Source organism: Eucalyptus grandis, chromosome 5, assembly GCF_016545825.1.
Source record: "Eucalyptus grandis isolate ANBG69807.140 chromosome 5, ASM1654582v1, whole genome shotgun sequence".
Taxonomy (NCBI): Eukaryota; Viridiplantae; Streptophyta; class Magnoliopsida; order Myrtales; family Myrtaceae; genus Eucalyptus; species Eucalyptus grandis.
This window is the reverse complement of record NC_052616.1, coordinates 46,772,030-46,791,879: the sequence shown is the minus strand read 5'-3', so window position 1 is coordinate 46,791,879 and position 19,850 is coordinate 46,772,030. Positions and strand designations below refer to the sequence as shown.

Here is a 19,850-nt window from a genome sequence, read left to right as displayed (position 1 = left end):
ATGTCTTTGGCTCTCTTTTGTCCGTTTCATATTTTCGTCGCGCTGGGAAGACATGTGCCATCCAGAAGGGTGTCTCGACGCGACTTTGACTTTCAATCTCTTTCGAGAAGGGTGTTTAAATTGACCAGGAATATATTAAATCGGGAGCTTATTTCTACAGACACACGGAACCTTGTACATGCATAAGATTAGTGACGATTGTAGTAATTAATTAATTAATTAAATGAGGCGGCAGATAGAATCGGGCAGTAAAATAAAGGGGTCATTGAGATCTGGTGATCTTGGTACACGATTCGCGCGGCCCGTCTCGCCAAATGGACGAAAAAAGATCGAACCTTCATTTACTTGCCCGCGTGATGCTAGACAATCTTTCAACCCAGCGCGAAGCTGACGTGGCGTGACGTGCGACACGTGTCGGAGTGGGTTGAAAGTTCGCCAAATCAGCCCGCCACCGAGTGGAGCCCGTCGTCGTCGTCGTCCTCCCTTCCCCATCACACTTCGTCTTCCCCCGTCTTTCAGATCCCACAAAGCTGTTTGATTCCTTCTCCGCTTTGCTTTTTGCGGTTTCTTTTTCTTTGGCGTTGTTTTTTACTTTCATGGCACGGTACCGCCCGTTTTATTATCTCCTCGGAAACGTCCGCCCGTTTTCGACATTCCTTCTGCTTTACCGACCTCTTCGATGGTGCTTTGCTGCATCTTCCGCATGTCTCCGCGCTGCCGATAATAAACTTCGTATTTTTCCACCTTCCTCCTGCGCCTTTGTTTGACCAGGCGGTTTGTTTATTCTTTCTTTCGCTTATGGGTTTGATGCGGTTCTTTCAACTACGAATCTTAGCCCACGAGTTTCAGAGAGGCAGTTGGGATTGTCGTGTTTGAATTCCTTTGGGAAGAGCCAAGAGACAAGAGAGTTGCTGTTGTAGTTGTGATTGCTGTAGGTGACTAGTTAGTTTGCAATCAGGAGTTGTTACAGTTGAAGAGGGGTCAGAGAAATGGACATAACGGAGGTCACACTGATACACCATGTGTGCATTGTGATGCTGGTGCTCTGGTTGCTCTGCAAATGCAATCTCTGCCATCCGATAGCTTTCATCGTCTCCATCATCTATCTGTACTTGGTACGAGTCACTTCTCTCAATTCCTTACCACATTTCTTTTATTTGCCGAGTTCGCTCTTCTTTTTTCTGTATATAACAAGCAAAGAGAGAAAAAAGTTGAGGGTTGTGTAAGGGCCGCTGCTTGAGCTGTATATGGAGATACTATATGTATTTGGTGGGCATAATCCTCCAGCGGTGTTTTAGATTCCTATCACATGCTAAAATTGCATCAACTCTCTATCTCTCTCATGACTGCGCTTCTGCTTTCTTTTGGAAGGTTCAGGAGAATTACATGACGAGATTAAGGAAGAAGTTACAATTCGAGGAGAGGAAACAGTCGTATCAGAAACGGGTAGGCTGGCCGTTGGCACTTTCTATTCAAGTGTTTATTTTCCCAAAATGGGCTAATGTGGTGTTGTTGCTTCGTGGCTTTGACCTCAGGAAGTTTTGTCTGATTCTTTTTGCTCTTGTTTAGGTGATGACTGATTCAGAAACAGTGAGGTGGTTGAACTATGTAATAGAGAAGATATGGCCTGTGTGTTTGGAACAAATTTCCTCACAGAGGTTTCTCCTTCCCATTGTACCCTGGTTCTTGGACAAGTACAAACCATGGACAGTGGTATGGTTCCTGTATGGTTCCTGCTCAATTTTAAGGCAGTATTTCACTGTTTTACTAGGAGACAAGCAGTATTCTTCTCCATTATGCTGAAAAGCGAATTGCATTGTTAATTTCCAAAAGTCTACTGTGCCACAGCTGGCAGAAATCAAATTTTAGGCAGTCTCAGAACATTCACTTTATCTTTGGAGCTAGCTAAAATTACTTACCTTGTGTTGCATACAACAAAGAAGCTCTTGCTTATCATGATCTGCTAATTTTCATGCTTTGTTATACCATCACTTTACATGAGAGAATGAGTCAAAGAGTAATTATGCGGAGGCATGTCGTACAAAGTTTCCCCCTCAAATATCTGTTGATGCTATAGAGTGATTCATGACAGAAGATTTTTTCTTTGCAGAAGGAGGCCTCCATTCAGCACCTGTACCTTGGAAGCAAACCCCTTGTTTACAGAAATTCGCGTTATCCGTCAGGCCACTGATGATGACCACTTGGTGGGTATTTAACACGTGACAATTTCTAGATTTCAAAACTTAATTATCTTTTAAATGTGTGTGTTGTGTGAGTTATGACTTGAATATAATATGATGAAGAGATTCTCTCTATATCTATGTGCAGGTCTTGCAGTTGGGGGTAAATTTTGTCAGTGCAGATGACATTAGTGCAATATTTGCTGTCAAGCTAAGGAAAACATTTGGATTTGGAATGTTGGCGAAATTGCATATGACCAGTATGCAGGTGGAAGGGAAGGTATGAGAATGAATTGAATTCTATAGCTGTTTAGAACCTGGAAGTTTACTTTTTCTACATGGTTGGTCGGAAGTTTACGCATTTTTGGTACATTTCATTCGTTATTATGCCAGTCATGTGATCAGCGTTTGTTATATAATTCTCACAAGGAATTTTTAAACATAAGTCTAATATAACAAGGCCTACTAAACATGAGAGGAAACTGGATACCAATTTTCTTGAAAGTGCATAACTGCTTTTAAATCCCATAGAAGATGAGAACCACCAAATGGCTATTTATGTATGGCAAAGTCTAGTGCAGTCATGTGGACATCAGAGAACATGAGAAAATTGGTTGCATTGCTATTGTGTGTTACTAGAAGCAGATAATATGCAATTCCATCTCTTTTCCAGGTCCTAGTAGGGGTAAAATTCATTCCAACCTGGCCTTATCTTGGACGTTTACGAGTGTGCTTCGCTGAGCCCCATATTTTCAGATGACTCTGAAGCCTTTGTCCTCGTATGGGCTTGATGTTACCGAACTTCCTGGTGTTTCTGGATGGATTGTAAGTTTTATTATACTTTTTGCACTCTGAGTTGTGATTTTCTTCACTCTGTTTCATGTATTGCTACTAACATCTGTCTATTTTCTTTTTTCTGGGTAGGATAAACTTCTTTCTGATGCATTTGAGCAAACGCTTGTTGAGGTAAAATCTTAATCTCATGGTTCTTTGGCCTAGTTGAACTCACATTTCACTGCTTGTATAAATTGCATGATCATATCATCATCTGCATGGCTGACGTTCTCTCTCTTAGCACGCTTTTTAAGTACTAACTACAGATTGAGTATGTGCATCACCATTGTGTTGGTTGAGTCCTTCTAAATTGACTGTCGGAAAACTATTTCTTATACAAAACTTGTTCTGCTTGAGATTTCAGCCTAATATGTTGGTAGTTGATGTGGAGAAACTTGTGGCACCTCAACAAGATGGTAAATCTCAACAAGGTAACATACAAAGGATTACATTAATGTTTTAGCCCTCAAGTATTGCTTTCATCTAATTTGTCTCGTAAGAATTTAAAATCTGAAAGCCTTAAGAGTCTTTTCATTATTGAGACCTTACTCTCACACTTCGTACTGTCTACAAGCTTGATATATTCTCAAACTGTTGATCACTACTATTATCACTTTTCTGTTGGTTTATGTGCTGAAAGATGATCTGTACATCTGAGATAAGCATGAACTTTAATCCCAGAAACTTGGTTCTCTGTGGATGTCAAGGAACCCGTGGCTCATGTTAAAGTGGAAGTCATAGAAGCATCTGAAATGAAACCATCTGATTTTAATGGTTAGCTCATATCCATTTCATTTCCTTTAATTTCCATGGCACTGATTACCCAATTTAAATGCCGGCACTAAGCTTTATCATCCATTTCTTCAATTCTCACTTTGTAGGATTGGCTGATCCATATGTGAAGGGGAAGTTGGGTCCTTACAGATTCAAGACCGAAACACAGAAGAAGACATTAGCTCCTAAATGGCACGAGGAATTCAGGATTCCCATCATCACATGGGAAGTACCTAATCTGCTAAATCTGGAAGTTCTTGACAAGGATCATTTCATCGATGATGATCTTGGGTTCGTGTCTATCCTAGATATTCTCTGTTTCTGATTCTGCCATTGGACAATGTCCAATGGACATTCATGTAATCTTTAGTTAATAGAGTCATAGTTGAGCCTAATATGATTTTAGTGCCGCACAAGTGTAAAGGGTGTGCATTCATCATTGTGAGATTTTGTGGGATTTATGCCAACCGATCTAAAAGTTAGGCGTGATTTAACTATCTAACAATTACTGCCGTGGAAAGTGTCAAGGCATTCGTAACAGCATGGCACTCCACTAACTCCTTTCGTGGTTTCTAACTTTAATAGAGTGTGAAGCCGGCAATAGTTAATGTCTTGTGTGGCATTTGAAGCCTCTTGCCCTGGGTGTGGGTCTCCACTTGATCTGCAAGGATCACTAATTGCATTGCCGCCAGGTCTCTTTTAGGGTTGCCATTTCATTTGTCTAGATTCTGCATGTATTTGTTTCTGTTATGAAGAGCATTCATTGATCTCAGGAAAATCTGAAACCTTGATTTTCTAATCATACTCTAATTTCCAGCACAGATTACTTGCTTTGATAGTTAAACTTACCATATCTGTCTGTCCCCATCTTAGAAACAAATGCTTTTAGTTCTCTTTTGACCAACTAAGTGCTCCGGTTATCCGATCTTTTGAAGAAATTGCTTCTATGGATTGATGCACTGACTTAATCTTTTCTTCCTTATAGAAACTGCTCTTTAAATATAAATGATCTAAGAGATGGACAGAGACATGATATGTGGTTACCTCTTCGGAATATTAAAATAGGGAAGTTGCACCTTGGCATAACTATACTGGAAAAGAGCAAACAGGTAATTCTTTTCACAAAATTTCTGAATGTTAAAGCAAATATAGTTTGTTCATGACCTGATGCACTATTTTAACAGGGGGAAGTTTTTTTTTTTTTTGTTTACTGGGGAGTCAATCAACAGAGAAGATCAAGGTGATTCACTTGCAACTGATGGAGCTAATGGAGGTCCCTTGCCATCTTTATCGTCACAAAATTTTTCGAGACCAGAGGAAGAGTTTGAACCTATAAATATAGAAGGCCTAAAAGAGATTGGAGTATGGATTTATCACCCAGGGAGCGAGAAATCACAGATATGGGAACCAAGGAAAGGGAAAAGTCGACGCCTGGATACACGAATTCACCGGGAGCCTAACGTTGCTCATTCAAATGTTGCTGAATCCTTTAGGAGTGCTGGCAGCAAGATTAGGGATGACCGGGATGATAAACATCCGAAGAGCCCACTTTGGAGGGGCATAGGGAAGATTGGTTCATTATTTCAAAAGAAATATAAAGGGGAAGATTCCAGCGTTGTTGGAGAGGGAATTCCATCTCCACTTGATAACATTAAGCCAGTCAATTCAAAAGAGATAGGAGTCAAGTTAGTTCTTGAGGATGGCATTTTGGGACCAATGTCATCCAAGGTTCCTACACAGAGAATTTCGAGTCCTACCAAGGATGAGAACGGAGGCAGTGAGAAAGGAAAGATGAAAGATATGGCAAAAAGCTTTCCAAGGCAAGCCGAAAAATCTGCTCGCAGTGCAAAGCATGTGTTTCCAAGAAAAGGACTGAGAAGATCCCAAGGTGATTCTTTGTCATTGACAGGAACCACTATGTCCTTGGAATCTGGCAATGAGTCTCTCTTGCCTCCACTCTACATTTCTAAGGTCAAAGCAATTCCTATAGATCCCTCTGCATCGGCTAGTGGTTCTAGTAATTTCCATAAAGCCTCCTAAAGCCTGAACAAGGAGAAGAGTTCAGTAGTTTTATGACTGACCATATAATGAAGCAGCAATCCCTGCGGGGTCTGTTCCTAGGCCCCAGCATGACAGTCGAAATTTAACAGCTCAGAAGATGTGCAGATAATTACTTGATCGAATCACAGCTCAGACACACAAGCCTTTTGACACGAACAAGATAAAGTTGGAGGCATAGATGATCAAATGCCCTGACCCTTGTAGCCAAATATGCTCAATGTATCACAGAGGATTACAAAATGGCGTTTTGGCTAGTGCGGTAGATTTTTTTGTTGATGTGTGGGTCTTGTATAAGTCTGTAATGTTTTGTCATTGTTTAGTTTTGTAAATCATAGCTATTCTGGTCATGCAACCATTCGGTCTATCAGAGGTTGGCTTTTACAGCCTCTATAGCTTCCGCTCAGATCTTGCTGGCTCGAATTTTAGGGTGCGGCTGCTACTAATGTCCTCGTTAGCATGCTTGTTTGACTTCACTGGATACTCTGGACTGCTTAGGTCTATTTGGTAATGCTTTTCTTTCTAGAAACAATTTCTTTTCAGAAATAGTTTTTTTTTTCTATTTCTATTTCTGGGAACAATTTCTATTTCTAAGTAAAATAAGGCGTTTGGTAACTACAAAAATTTATATTCTTGAAATAGAAAAAGAATTCCTAGAATAGGAATGTGTTTGGTGTGATCCATAAATTTTTGAATTTTTGAATTTTTCTTCTTACTCATAAACGGCCGATCGCCGACTATTACCTCTCGACCACCGCCCGCCACCTCTCGTTGTCGCCAACCATTGCCCACAGCCCACCGACGCCGCCCCTCCCACGGTCAGCGTGGGCGGCGGTCAAGTGGCGACGGCCGGGTGGTGGCGTGCGATGGGCGCGAGCGGCGGTTGGACGGCTAGCGGGCGATGGGCGGTGGGCGGCGATCGACGGTCGGTGGCTAGTGGCGGCAACGACAAGCGTTTGAGGACGGTTGTGGCCAGCGCAGTAGTTGGTGGTTGGCGGTGGTCAACAAGCGGCGGCTGGTGGTCAAATGACGGTGGTGGTCGGTGGCGCTTGTCGATGACGGCGGCACCTATCGGCGGTCAACGGTTGGTGGTTGGCGCCGGCCCTAGGTGGCTAGAGGTGGCCTGCAAAGGGCCACGACAAGAGAGAAGAACAAAAGAAAAATAAAAATAAAATTGACTTATTTCTAGAAATTGTTCATTGAAATGAGATACAATTTTTTATTTATTATTTTTATTCCAAATATATTCCCTAGCTACTTATCTATTCGGGGAATAGAAAAATAAGTTAACATTACCAAACAGATTTTTGTCAATTTTTTTTAGGGGAACAAAAAAACAAAGGAATAGAAATGTTCCTGGTGGGCTGTTTAAGAATAGGCCAAATAATCATAGTTTCTATTCTTTTGTTCTCGGAAAATATTTCTATGTTTTGTTCTCGAAGTAGATTTGGAACAGAATCAAGAATAACTAAAAAAAGAAGTTGATTCTTGTTCTCGAGAACAATTCTAGAATCAAACCCATATTTTCTCATTTTGTTTTTCTATTTTTTTGTTCTTCTTCCCTTTTCTTCTTCTTTATCTACCGGCGTGGTTGCCATCCGCCGTTCACCACCCACCCACCGCCGGTCACCAGCAATCGGTCCGACGAGCTTGCCAAGGCAAGCCCACCCACTAGCAAGGCCAAGCCTCACAGGTGGCAGTGTGTGCCTCGCCCAACCCCGGCGAGGCTCACCCGGCCCATGGCTCGCCCGAGCCTAGCCTGGCCTCGCCAACGAGGCTTGGCCGACAAGGGCTGGCCACTTGAAGAAGAAGAATGGGAGAAAGAAATGAAAAAAAAAAAAAAAGAAAAAAAGAGAAAAAAGAAAAAAGTACTAAAATTATTTAAAAATTAAAAGAAAATAATTTTGAGTATAAATTTTGAACACGTACTCAAACGCAATTCTATTTCAGAATGAAACTTTGGATAGTTACCAAACGGCTTAAAGTACTTAGAAATTGTTCCCGGAAGAGAAGCGTTACCAAATGCAACCTAGCTAACCAATTAGGTCCACTACATACTATTGACAAGAAACAAGCTGATCTACTAACTCGTCATAGAAGTAACTGTAGGAGGTTGGCCTTGTATGCGGTGTCTTTAACCATGGACCTATTGCGTATGTACATGAACATCAGAAAGGATAACTACGTAGCAATTTCCTGATTTAGCCCAAATTTTGTGTTTCTTTTTGCCTCGGACAGCCGATAAAGCTTTTGGTCCTTCAGCTGTAAACATCTGAAGAGAGATAACTGCTTTGATCCCCGACTTGCTAGATTTCAGAACCGAAGTCATTGCAGCATAAAAAGCTACCAAGCCAGACTCTGTTAAGGATTAGAGCACTCCAAGACACATTAACTATCGATACCACTGATCTAAAATTTGATCAAGTGTCACTGAAACGACATTCATTCTCACGACATGGAAGTACCCACATTTATCGAGCACGACAAATTTCCTCATTATCCTGAACATTTGACTACATAAGCAACTAAGTTCCATCTTGAGTAGCTATGTCTGTTTTTAAGTCGCTCGAGTATCGACTATCAAGCGTTAAAAAGCTTAGAAGAAATGAGAGTCTTCTTGGTGAAATTATGACTCTGGCTATATTTATGGGTGTCAACCTCGAGCTGGAAGAATATATTGTACTGTAAGATTCTCCATTTTTCCAGTGCATAAAAATTACTGGAAATTGGTCTTCTGTACATTACCGTTTCCAATTTTTCAAAATATTACAAGAGGATTACTAAGAACTAATTTACTATACAGGGAGCAAGTAATGTTTCATGCCTGCCTATTCTTTTGTTCTTCTTTCCAGAAAGAATCGAGTCTACATCCAATCGCCGGTTGAGGCCCTTATTGAAGAGGAAACGATTTTGGAAAGCTGATATAACTGGCAACCATGCTAAACAAGCTATCGGTGCAAATAGAATGACACCCATCCCGTAGTCGTATGCTCTGGCCATAACACGGGTGAATTCCCACAAGCCAGTGTTCTCAATTTTGGGTCTCACTGCTTGTCCAATCTGACAAATGGAAGAGTCAGACAACATGAGAAAGTCTGAGGGAGGGAAGAAAAACAGAGTTTCTTTAGCCAAGCTTACCAGTATCAGCCCCCAACCGGTCGGCAAGAATGCTAGACAGCAGACAATGACATCCATCAAAGACAATTTGCAGATGATGGAAAGAATTACTATGATGGACAGCGCACCGAGGAAGAGGAATGCTTTAAAAAGCCTGAAATAAAAGTGGTACCTATTGCTGAATTGTTGCCGTCCCATGTTCACAGCCTGCATAGACATTGAGGCAACTTTAGATGCTCAGACAAAATTATTCATCATTGCACTAGAGGTTCCAAATGAAAAATTTTGTGTTGTGTTAATAAATCCTAGCGAGAGCTCTCGCCTTCTGATGCAGGAACAGAAGTCGTTATCCATGTATGGAGGGTCAAGCAATACAACTATAGAGAAGTACTTACCTTGATCAGCAAGAATATTGCAAAAATGACAACCCAAGATAGCACATAAACCAGAAAGTTCTTGCTCTGCTGGGAGATGTCAAGGTGATACACGAGTCCGTACTGATATAGGAAAAACCTCAGAGAGAGAAGTATCTCAATTAACTAGAACTCAGTCCCGAATGATGAATGTGAGCTTGCTCTTCATACCACCACGATTCCCAGCTTTTATCTGGTTGAACTCCTATTCCACCCTGCACGTTGATCCACTTGTTCCAGTCTTTCCAGTCATCCACGATCTTATCCCAGATGAACCCGGAAGGATTAAATAGAAATGGTGCAGATAACAAGTTATAGACATGAACCAAATGGAATATGTGATTAGCACATGGGCCATGCTGCTTTGGTACGACCGCCTAAACAAATCATAAACGATCAGAAGCAGCAACAGTTCAAACCCTTTAGTAAAGTGGCTCCGTGAATATAATCTGTAATTCTCTGAGAAACTGGCATGAAACACCACAACTTTCCTCCCAGTTGGTCTATACTTAGCACCCCCATACAGAATCGTCCGACCGTAGTAATGAGTTTTTGTTCCAAGAGAGAAAGTGAAGAAAACAGAAGCCAGCTGCAACTGCATGAGGATAAAATCCTTGAGGGCCATAAAAAATCCCTTTTCAAGTCCAATCTCCATGACCATTGGCAGGCCAGTTAAAAGCCCTAATTGAATGAAAGATTGTGATGCGAGAGCTGTTTCCAATGATCGTATGTTATGAAGTCTAGCCTCAACAACGAGTGCTCTCTCCAACCCACTAAGTACTAGGTAGAGCTGGCCATACAGGAAGACATAGATTCCAATAACGGAGATCTGTACAAACACATCAAAGACAAAGCCCAAATTAGATTTTATCATGGTGCTTCCAAGCAAAAATTGTAGAGAGATTATCATCACTATAGGCAGCACATGCTTAAATGAGAAATCAAAAGAAGATTAGAACAGCTTCCATGTAACAGATATATCACCAAGAAAATGCTACCCGCATTGATGTAAGGGGATTTGAATGAATAATTTCCACATATTATCCTCCTCGGAATAACTTCAAATATGTTACCTATCTTGGGAAAATCTGACCATACTAATTACTATCATCAGCAACCCACCATGGCGGTGTCTACAACTAAACATACATCCAGGTTTCCTCTAGCTTTAAATGTAATAATAATTGTAAAAGTGAAATATCCTTTTTAAGCAAATACCAGGCTACTGAAGTAAAATCCAATGGTTGTGAAGTAACATGACAGCATCCGAAGAAATCAAACTGCTGTCCTAGCCGGTATATGTCACGGCTTAGAGTCTGCTCGCTGTTCCCATTAGCTACTTTTGCTTCAAACTTTGAGATCTGACTTAGGCCTACTTCCCGACCTTTTCCTACTTGCATGTACTCGTGATAAGTAATACTCCTCGCCGAAGAGTAGAGTTGAATCCTACACAAGGAACATGTCAGTTGGTCCTTTATCAAACTTGCAGTTGCCTGTTTCTCCCTTCCCCCCACACAAATGTAAAAATGGAAAGGAACAATTGCTTGATCAGAGAGTACTACGGTGACATAGTTATACCAGCAAACACATCTTCACTCAAGTTGATTGTCTTTGACGCTTTGCTTATACCACCTCTAGTAATGTGAAATATCCTGTCAAATACATCGGGATGTCCATAGTGGAATCTTACCCTGCCCAGGAAACCAAGAAAAATTATTGACCAACTTACAGGAGAATAAGGTCGATAGAAAGAAAGAGTAATCAAAGACAAAAGTAACAGAAGTTAGAGTAAGAAAGCCTTCAGCTGGAATTATGCTCATAAAGCTGTTTGAGATATAAAAGAAATATAGATCTGATTATCTTCATGAGAACAAAATTCTTGGATCTTGGCCTTTCTCAAGTTAGCTACATGCAAAAGTAAATTATACACTTTGATGGGCAAGAGTCCTTTTTGGAGCAAGAGATTAATGAGAGAACATATCCCTACCTGAGAGGGTTGGCAAGAAGCCTCTGACCAATTGTGGCAAAGCTGGCCTCCTGATATGACATGAACCATGCTAAAGAAGAAACACTGCAATGTGGGAGCAACACATAAAGTGAGCTGAGCTTAAACTCCTCATTATTAACAAAACATGGACGGAATAGCTTAGGAATCCTGAATGAAGTGTTCAGCGTGATTCTTCTAAATAGACAACAAAGTAACATCATTCAGCTCATGTTCCAAAAGAATGCGATTACATCCTTTTCTTTAAAAAGGAGTTATCAGGGTTGAAAATTCCCTTTTGATTATTCTAAAGAAGTCGTGCTTAATAGCGAAAAGTTTCAGAGACTGCAATAGGAACCTGTCCTTCATATTGTTATTTCTTATGCTTGTAATTCTCCTTAATATCACGCAAGGTCAACTTATTTGGTTTAACGGATGCTGTAAACCTGGCAGATTTCATAATACCATCCTACAAATTTCACAAATCTTAAGCGTTTTAATTGTTGCGATATTTGCGACCAAAAAAATAAAAAAATTGTTACCATATTCATTTTCCTGTTGCTATAACCGATTGATCCTCTAAGAGCAAAACCATTATTTAGTACATCTCAAGCAATTTGGCCCTCACTGGTGGGAGAATAACTTAAAGCACCAAATCATTGCCTAGTCATTCGGATTACCTTCCAGTAAATATGTGTTCCCTGAGTCCAAGTATAGTAGGAGGTCGATGACCTTTCTCCTGGTGGAATTCTTCTAGAAGGTTTCTCATTTTCATAGCTTCCTCCAGGTAATTATCCTATCAAACCGAGCATCACAATCAAGCAATTACCAGGGCCTCAAACTCCTTTTTCAAAAAACAATACCCACTTGGTTCATATCAATTGTTTGGAGAGCTTCACCACGAGTAAAAATTATGGCATGGTTTTGATTCTCAGGCTTTCCTTCTCCAATTTTTGGTTGACCAGGAAGTTTTATGCGGTAGATTTCCTGCAAAAAAATTGCTATCAAACATCTGTGACTTAAACTGAGATCAAATGTTTTTGACAAAACGATGTTGCTTGAGAATCTAATAAAAGTCAAACAGTGATTCAATAGTGAACTTAATGCTATAGTTGCCGAGAATAATTTTGACTTGAATGCTAGTTGAGGATACGGCACAAATGATATGCTGACTTTTCTTCAGTTCTAATCTTCTTTATTTCTTTCAAGATGATCGACACAATATCCTTCTTTCAAGCATGAAAAATTTCAAATGTAATTTACTAACATTTTCTTGAAAATGTATTACTCCTTGTGAAAACTACACGAAGTTTCTGTGATGCAATGCAGCCAGACGGATGGCTACCTGATCTAAACCATTGACAGCTTTTACCAATATAGATGAATAAGTCGTCACACGCTCGTTGGCCACAACCTCCTCTTTCTCCTCAATATAGGCAACACGAAGTGATGGATACCTTCAAGTACCCAATCAACAGAGAAGTGTCAATAAACTACCAAAGTGACAATAATTTGAATCCCTAGACTATGTAATTATTGGAGTCACATTCGTAAGTTTTTCTACAGCATTACCTTATCATCAAATCGAGTACATCTCCTGCATGCGGATGTCCAGATGACTTTTGTAACCCATACATTTGACAGGATACTACATAAGTGAATTTCAGGTCCACCAGAGCCTCAAGTTGAGCAGATAGTGCTGGATTTTCTCTTGCAACAGCATCACAACCTTCAAGAATGTCTACATGGAAACAAGCAAAGGGAAAGAATATTGAATGAGATCAGGAGTGGCTCTGGGGATGTCACCACCCAGAAACATTGCTCTAACTTGAGCTTTGAGTTCAGATTATGAACCTTGCTCTCCTGCCAGGTCAAGGAAAGCTTGAAGTTTTAAGGCTTCCCTATAGTACATCATTCCACGGACTGCACACGGCCTCAGTAAGTTCAAAGTAAAAATTGTAACTGTGTCCTTTTATGAACTTTCATAGACTAAAAAAAAATTAAATGAGGCAAACTTTACCTGTTCTGCTCAGCGTTTGCCCTCTGAAAGAAGCCCAATTTCTCAGCTCTTCCTCCCTATTTTCATCTTTCAGTTCTTCTACATCTCCATGACCCATCCGTTCCAAGAAGTTTCTCAACTCATCTATGAAATAGAAACAAACATATGTAAGAAGCTACACTTGAGTGAATCAGACAGCAATCGCAAGTGTCCTACATGGTACAAACCTGGATAAATTTTTTTCATATAAAAGAAGATGGAAACTTCTTCTTGGCTGGAATGGAGTTCCTTCATCGAATAATTAATGTCTTCCATGAAATGTGGAGTTAAAACACTGTCAAAGAGGAGGCATTGGCTCAGAGAAGAGCCACAAGCAGTTCTTGTTCCGCAGAAGTGAAAATATCAATCACACTACAGCTGAATAGAAATGGTATACTATCCTATCATATTGCAAACTCTTAAAAATAAAAATGCACTTCAAGAATGGAATTATACTATCTTATCTTCTCGATGTGAACAATACTCAAAATGTTTCCTTTTGCATTCTTGTTGTATGAACCACCACAAAGCTTCCAAAGAAGTTGTTCTTCAATGGTCCATTTGGATTAACATACATTTCCATCTCTTCATAGTCTTATGCTAGAAATAGTTATGTCATCTTCTTTCAATAGGACATGGAGGTTAGGGAAAATCGAGGGTTCGCCTAGACATAAGTCGCGTCACTCACTGCATAAACAGAATTTACCTAAACGATAGCATGCTGCGTACTGTCGGAGCGCTAGGCATATCCATAAAAAGAGAAGTAGCAAAGAATGATATACGTCTTCGAGCTTCTAGATTGGAGGGCACATCAACTGCTGCATCTTTGGTGGTTAGCAGAAGATAGAAACGCTTGATCTGCCATAGAAAGTCAAGATGGTCACATTAATCACATACTTAACCACAATATGTGCATACTTTGAACTGGTGACAACAAATACAAAACTTGATCTTATATATATATATTGGGGGGGGGTGAGGATGGTAAATGACAGCGAATGACAGTATAATATGTACCTGCTCATTCAAGTGGCCACTGTCTGGCAATGGAAATGAACAGAATCCTCACCAGAAGCTGACTCGAATAACTCTGGCTTAAGTCCTCGAGAGAAGTAAGGATACACATCTCGTTTTGTTGAGAAGTGTCGCAAGTATACCCGATATTCTGGAAGCAGGTAATTTCAATGAAGGAAAGCAATTGAACTAGTTCAAAATTCAGTAGAGTGTATCCAACTAACCTGTTCCCATGTATCATCATGTCATGGGTTACAAGCTCAAAGATGTCCTGAAGTACGTTCACAACCCTTCCACGATGGTTCTCATTGCCATTAAGCTAAAGTATGCAATCCATAACGGAAGGAGTACTTCAGACGATAATTGGTACAAATAATTCCAGAGGGTAAAGAATTAACCTTAGAACTGCGACAATTACCAAAAGTTCAAGCAAGTCGACAACTTTATCTCGCAGAGCTGGAAGGCAAGTCAAGTTGAAGTCCTTCAGAATGGTTGATCCGCCAATGCTTGCATCAATTTCTTTGAGTATGCTAGATATTACCCTGATAAAGAATTTTAAAAATACTGTCTAAAGCCCAGAATTAAGCGCATTCACAACCACAATCAATGTGCAAGGACAGAGAAGACAAAAATCCTTTTATCACTAGCTAAGCCTTTTTCAAATAAAGGACACCAACATAACTCTGTGTGTGTGTGTGTGTGTGTGTGTGTGTGATATCAATAATCTGTAGAAACAGACATCTATTTATCAGTCGAAGTTATTTCATGTCTAATTAACCCATCTATCCCCTAGTTTTGCAATATTAACATTGCAAGTGGATTGGAACCGTTTCTTCAAACTACATGTGAGAAACTCAACAGACTACCGTAATCTACCACATCCCATACTAATTTGAAGAAAAAAAGAATGGCCAAAAAATGAAGAGCTACGAAGTCTTAGGATAAGATATGCATACCGCTGCTCCTAATAAACAGACTCGTTAATTGTACTCAATGTAAAAAAGTCAATGACATTATCTCTCTACCTTTTCTCTGTATTTCCAACAGCAAGAAGTTCGATAATGAACTTCGTGGACTCAAGCACTCTTGCACTGCACAATACATGTTCTCATCCTTCCTTAGTTTCCTATAGAGATTTTCATCCTTCCCCACAAAATCTTTGGCAATACTCAATGCTGTTGAAAGCTTTCCAAAAATGGGGTCCATTATCAGTAGTGAACTGAGGCAGATAAGAAAACTTGTGAAACAAGTAACATCACAGTTCGTGACAGTACCTTATTAGCTAGAAGAAAACCGGCCAACAAACTTTTCCCGAAGGGTTCTCTTGTGGCATAGGCATCACCATCAAATCTACTTCCTATTCCAAGAAGTGTGTTAATGTGATTATTCTTTAAAAAGAAACCTTAAAAAAGTACTCAGCAAAGAATAAAGCCAACCTATCACTTATCAAGTCCTCTACTCGAAGTTTGCGGATAATTTCATTCCATACCACAGCAAAATTGGCAGCATCACTTCTTCTTTTTTCAGTAAAGACAACATCACTTTTTCATTTTCAGAAACCATCAAAAATGTTCCAGAAACCTGAAAATGTCATCCAGATTGGGGGGTCATATATGATGATGTCATCTATATATATATATATATATATATATTTTAACTGGACAAAAATAAGTGTACAAGTGTTGAGGCATCCTACCTTTCCAATTTGCTCATTGGGGTACCCTTTTCTTTGCCCTTTCGCTTCTTTTCGATGGTGGTATTATGAGCATTGAATGCAGAAGGCAAGGAGTGGAATCTACTCCTTAGCATTCCCAAAGTCCGGATCTACATAATAAAAGAAAAATTGAGACTCTAACAGATTTATTTCAGAGGAAAGCTATAAATCTTACCTCACCAAGATGATTCAGAATGCCATAGAGACCACCAAAAATTGTACAGAAGACAGAGTACCATATCTGTGTATCCATGAAATACACCTAAAGATAGAAATTAAATAAGAATGTCATGAATACATTATTTAATGTAAAGTGACGATCCAAAAATAACAGCATCTATAAATTCGACGTATCTCAAATTTAACAACCTTACTTCCCAATGTAACTATAACCAGGAAGAGCAGTGCTTTAGATATCAAATGATGATAATGTAATAACATTCAAGATTCAAGAACTAGCCTAAAAATTGTTCGAGCTAGAATTTGGACATAAATAAAGACTGCTGCCCATTTGTTGGTTGATACTCACAAATATTACAGGTGCCCATATAGCCGTGATCGCACCAGCATTACTCCCAACTGGAAAATGACAGATACTCGTTAGGTTTGCACTTCGAATATCAAATCCAACTTTGAAACACCAATTCAAGAAGTATAGAAAACTACCTTTGGGGAATAGTTCATGCCAATCATACTTCAAGCCAATTGTCATAATTCGTCTGGTTGGTGTGATCAGTGGCTTTATCTGCAATTTGTTCAATAATTGGGTGACACATGGCAGGTCAGTCATATTTAAAATCACTAGTAGCATCCTAAAAAAATCCTATGCAATTATCTGCAACCTTTGTCCTCTAGAAAGCTAAAGGCTCATCTTTATTTGTCATACGTAAGTGATCCTGCCGATTGCAGTTTCTCATCAACAAGTGCAGAAAATTACTGTATTCAACATCTAATGAAATTAAGCACGTTTAATAATCATAACTAGTTTTGACTTTAAAAATCAATTGAGTCAAAAATCACTTAATTAGCTAAGTAATGACGGAGTTACTTAAATAACTCATTAGAAAAGGCATCCAAATAGGAAATAAAATCTTGCCTATTCCATCACTAAAAGCCTAAAACCTACCAATAATATTCACAGTTCTATAATTGGCAAGAAAATATGTGATGTCACATTTCGAACCTTTCAACGCTTTTTATCACATTCATAAACATGTTAACATTTACGTGGGTGGAACCCACATGATTAGATACATTTAGACATGGGAACTAATATCTTAAACATGCTAAGTATGTCTTGGTTGGTAAGGCGTTTAATAAATTTCTCTTATCCTTTCAATGCTTTTATCACATTCTTAAACACGTTTTATTGACACTCGATCAAAAGGTTTATGACTAATTAGCACTAATACCATATGTTTAGGACTTTTCTAATACTTTTCCCGAGTACATGTCACACAACACATGCATACTTTTCTAATTTTGTAAGAATTTTAATATTTGGGTGTTTTTTACGTTCTTATTTTATTTATCAATTTTATTTTTATTTTGTGAATTTACCTTTTAACTTGTTATAAAATTGGGTTAATATCACAAAAAACCTTACCTTGACAAATTTATGTCAAACTAAATTTTTGACCACCAAAAATCCTAAACTGGTATATCTATAACAAATTTACCCCAAATGATATCAAAAAACTCCAAACTGATACACTTATGATAAATTTACCTTATAATTAATTTTTTTGACCACCAAAAATCTCAAATTGGTATATTTGTGACAAATGTACCATTTATTAAATTGGATTAATATCACAAAAATTCACAAAATTTATATAACTGTGACAAACGAAGAGTAACTTCCCAAGCTAATATACTAGTCAACTATTACGTGTCATCAAATTCAGTAATTTGATAGCAAAATTTAATGGAAACTAATATAGGCTAAATTTATCATAAATGTACCTGTTTTGGGTAAATTTATCAAATGTGTATCGGTTTGAATTTTTGGTGATAAAAAAAAAATTAGTTTATGGTAAAATTGTCAAATGTGTACTAGTTTGGAATTTTTAGTAGTATTAATCCTATAAATTTTTATCTAAGTAACATATTAAATGAAGAGTTTAAAGTGAGTTAAATGGTTAAGTAAGGATTCTCTTCTTGGATCACACCGTGGGCAGAGCTCTCGGCCATGGATATCATTCCTAGGGTTTCTATGAATTTTGCCACCAAAGGGCTTTCGAATTAGGAGGTTTTGTATTTGGATGTTGAGCAAGCAACTAAGCACTACATCTATTTAGAATCTATTGTCTATGAATTTTGGACCATTTGACGATAAGTTTGTTTCATTTGATGAAGACCTTTGAAATAAGAAACAACAAAAAAATGTACTATACCGTGTAGAAAAGTATTAATTGTAAACAGTGAAAGCAAAAAAAAAATGTGGCTTGATTCGACTTATTGAATGTGGAATGGAACAAATCTTTGACCCAAATTGTAACAAAGTGAAAGCAAATTATGTTTCAAATTGAAACAAAACTCATTATTGGTAAAATCTTTGGTTCTTCTTAAGAGCTCTTTCATTGCTGATCTCATGAACTTACAAGTTCACCCAAACATCACATACCCGTAAAGAAAAATGAACCTTATAGACACATATTTATTGATAATTAATAATTAAAATTCCAGTAACTTTAGATTTAAAAATATAAGCTGTTTCAAATCTTAATGACGTATAGTAAAACCTGGAGGAAAAAAAGAAAGAAGATGTACCATGGTTTGATTTCCTCGTTTGTTTTCGTTTTTAAAAAGTCAAACTAAATCGAATTGTGAAATATGGTGTAGTTCCATTCACAAACCTTTTCGTTGGGAAAAAAAAATCCCCTCGAACCCAATTAAACCACAAAAAAGGATTATGTTAACGTTCTGAGTTTCATCTTCATTTGGGCAGAAAAGAAGTATTTCAAGTTTGTGTTATTGAAATCAATCGCAAGCTTAGCAGTTTTATAAATTTTCGGGCAGTGCAAGGAGTTGCTTCACTTGGAAACTAAGAGTTATGCTGAAACTACAATCAAACTCTAATGATGTCTACTCAGTTACACACGAATACAACAAGATTTCCCGAATGCAAATCATTATAATCAGGGCTTTGCTTAATCTTCCAATAGTGCAGGTAAACATTATACCTCTATATTTTCTATTTTGCTTGACAAAGAAGAGAATGGTGAGCAATATCTCAACCAAAACACCCTTTCGTATGTCGACCATCCAAAACACTACTGCTAACCTCTTTCCTTAAGAGGTTTGTATTTTAACTAAACTAATCTAAACTAAAAGAAGTGTAAGTTCGATATACTGTCATAGTTCATGTAACTTCTCTGTTAAAAAAAGTGAATAAGAATGAGCAGCGTAGTGCCTCAAGCAACATAACCTTGCCATGAGATTAAGAATCTCGAATTTTCATCTGCTTCTAGAAGGACGCCAAATGAAGAGGATAATCGAAAATAATTTCAGCATTTTTGGAAGCTCTTTGATAGCTGAGCACATTTTGGCGGACAGCAAGCAGTTCCGAAAGAACAGTGGCTTGAAGACGTTTTTGTCCATTCCTTGCACGCAAATCAGCCTTGATAATCATCTTCTCCAGTGTAAATGTATTGCCAAGAAGAAACTTAATCAAGGTGAGCACATGTTTGACCCCAAGCTATTAGCTTTGAAACCGATGATC

General features: G+C 38.6%; 2 protein-coding genes across 2 annotated transcripts; one reads left to right on the top strand and one right to left on the bottom strand.

The window, feature by feature from the left end:
- Positions 1-852: 852 nt before the first annotated feature.
- On the top strand, positions 853-6,112 carry LOC120293165 (C2 domain-containing protein At1g53590-like). Its single transcript, XM_039312042.1, is given in 14 exon segments — positions 853-1,115; positions 1,372-1,446; positions 1,570-1,713; positions 2,111-2,148; positions 2,150-2,204; positions 2,329-2,460; positions 2,854-2,920; positions 2,923-3,005; positions 3,105-3,146; positions 3,379-3,445; positions 3,696-3,788; positions 3,896-4,079; positions 4,774-4,897; positions 5,007-6,112. Coding segments are annotated over 14 exon segments (2,052 nt in total). The 5' UTR covers positions 853-989; the 3' UTR covers positions 5,829-6,112.
- A 2,484-nt stretch (positions 6,113-8,596) lies between these two features.
- On the bottom strand, positions 8,597-16,916 carry LOC120293958 (putative callose synthase 8). Its single transcript, XM_039313785.1, is given in 31 exon segments — positions 8,597-8,906; positions 8,985-9,170; positions 9,359-9,504; positions 9,507-9,686; positions 9,689-10,205; positions 10,595-10,644; positions 10,647-10,796; positions 10,799-10,822; positions 10,955-11,067; positions 11,364-11,447; positions 12,041-12,156; positions 12,228-12,347; positions 12,706-12,817; positions 12,933-13,101; positions 13,215-13,283; positions 13,381-13,503; positions 13,587-13,693; positions 14,105-14,256; positions 14,416-14,450; positions 14,453-14,560; positions 14,629-14,731; positions 14,831-14,954; positions 15,438-15,492; positions 15,495-15,597; positions 15,687-15,706; positions 15,709-15,769; positions 15,845-15,953; positions 16,109-16,236; positions 16,302-16,388; positions 16,656-16,705; positions 16,793-16,916. Coding segments are annotated over 31 exon segments (3,798 nt in total). The 3' UTR covers positions 8,597-8,633.
- Positions 16,917-19,850: the final 2,934 nt, after the last annotated feature.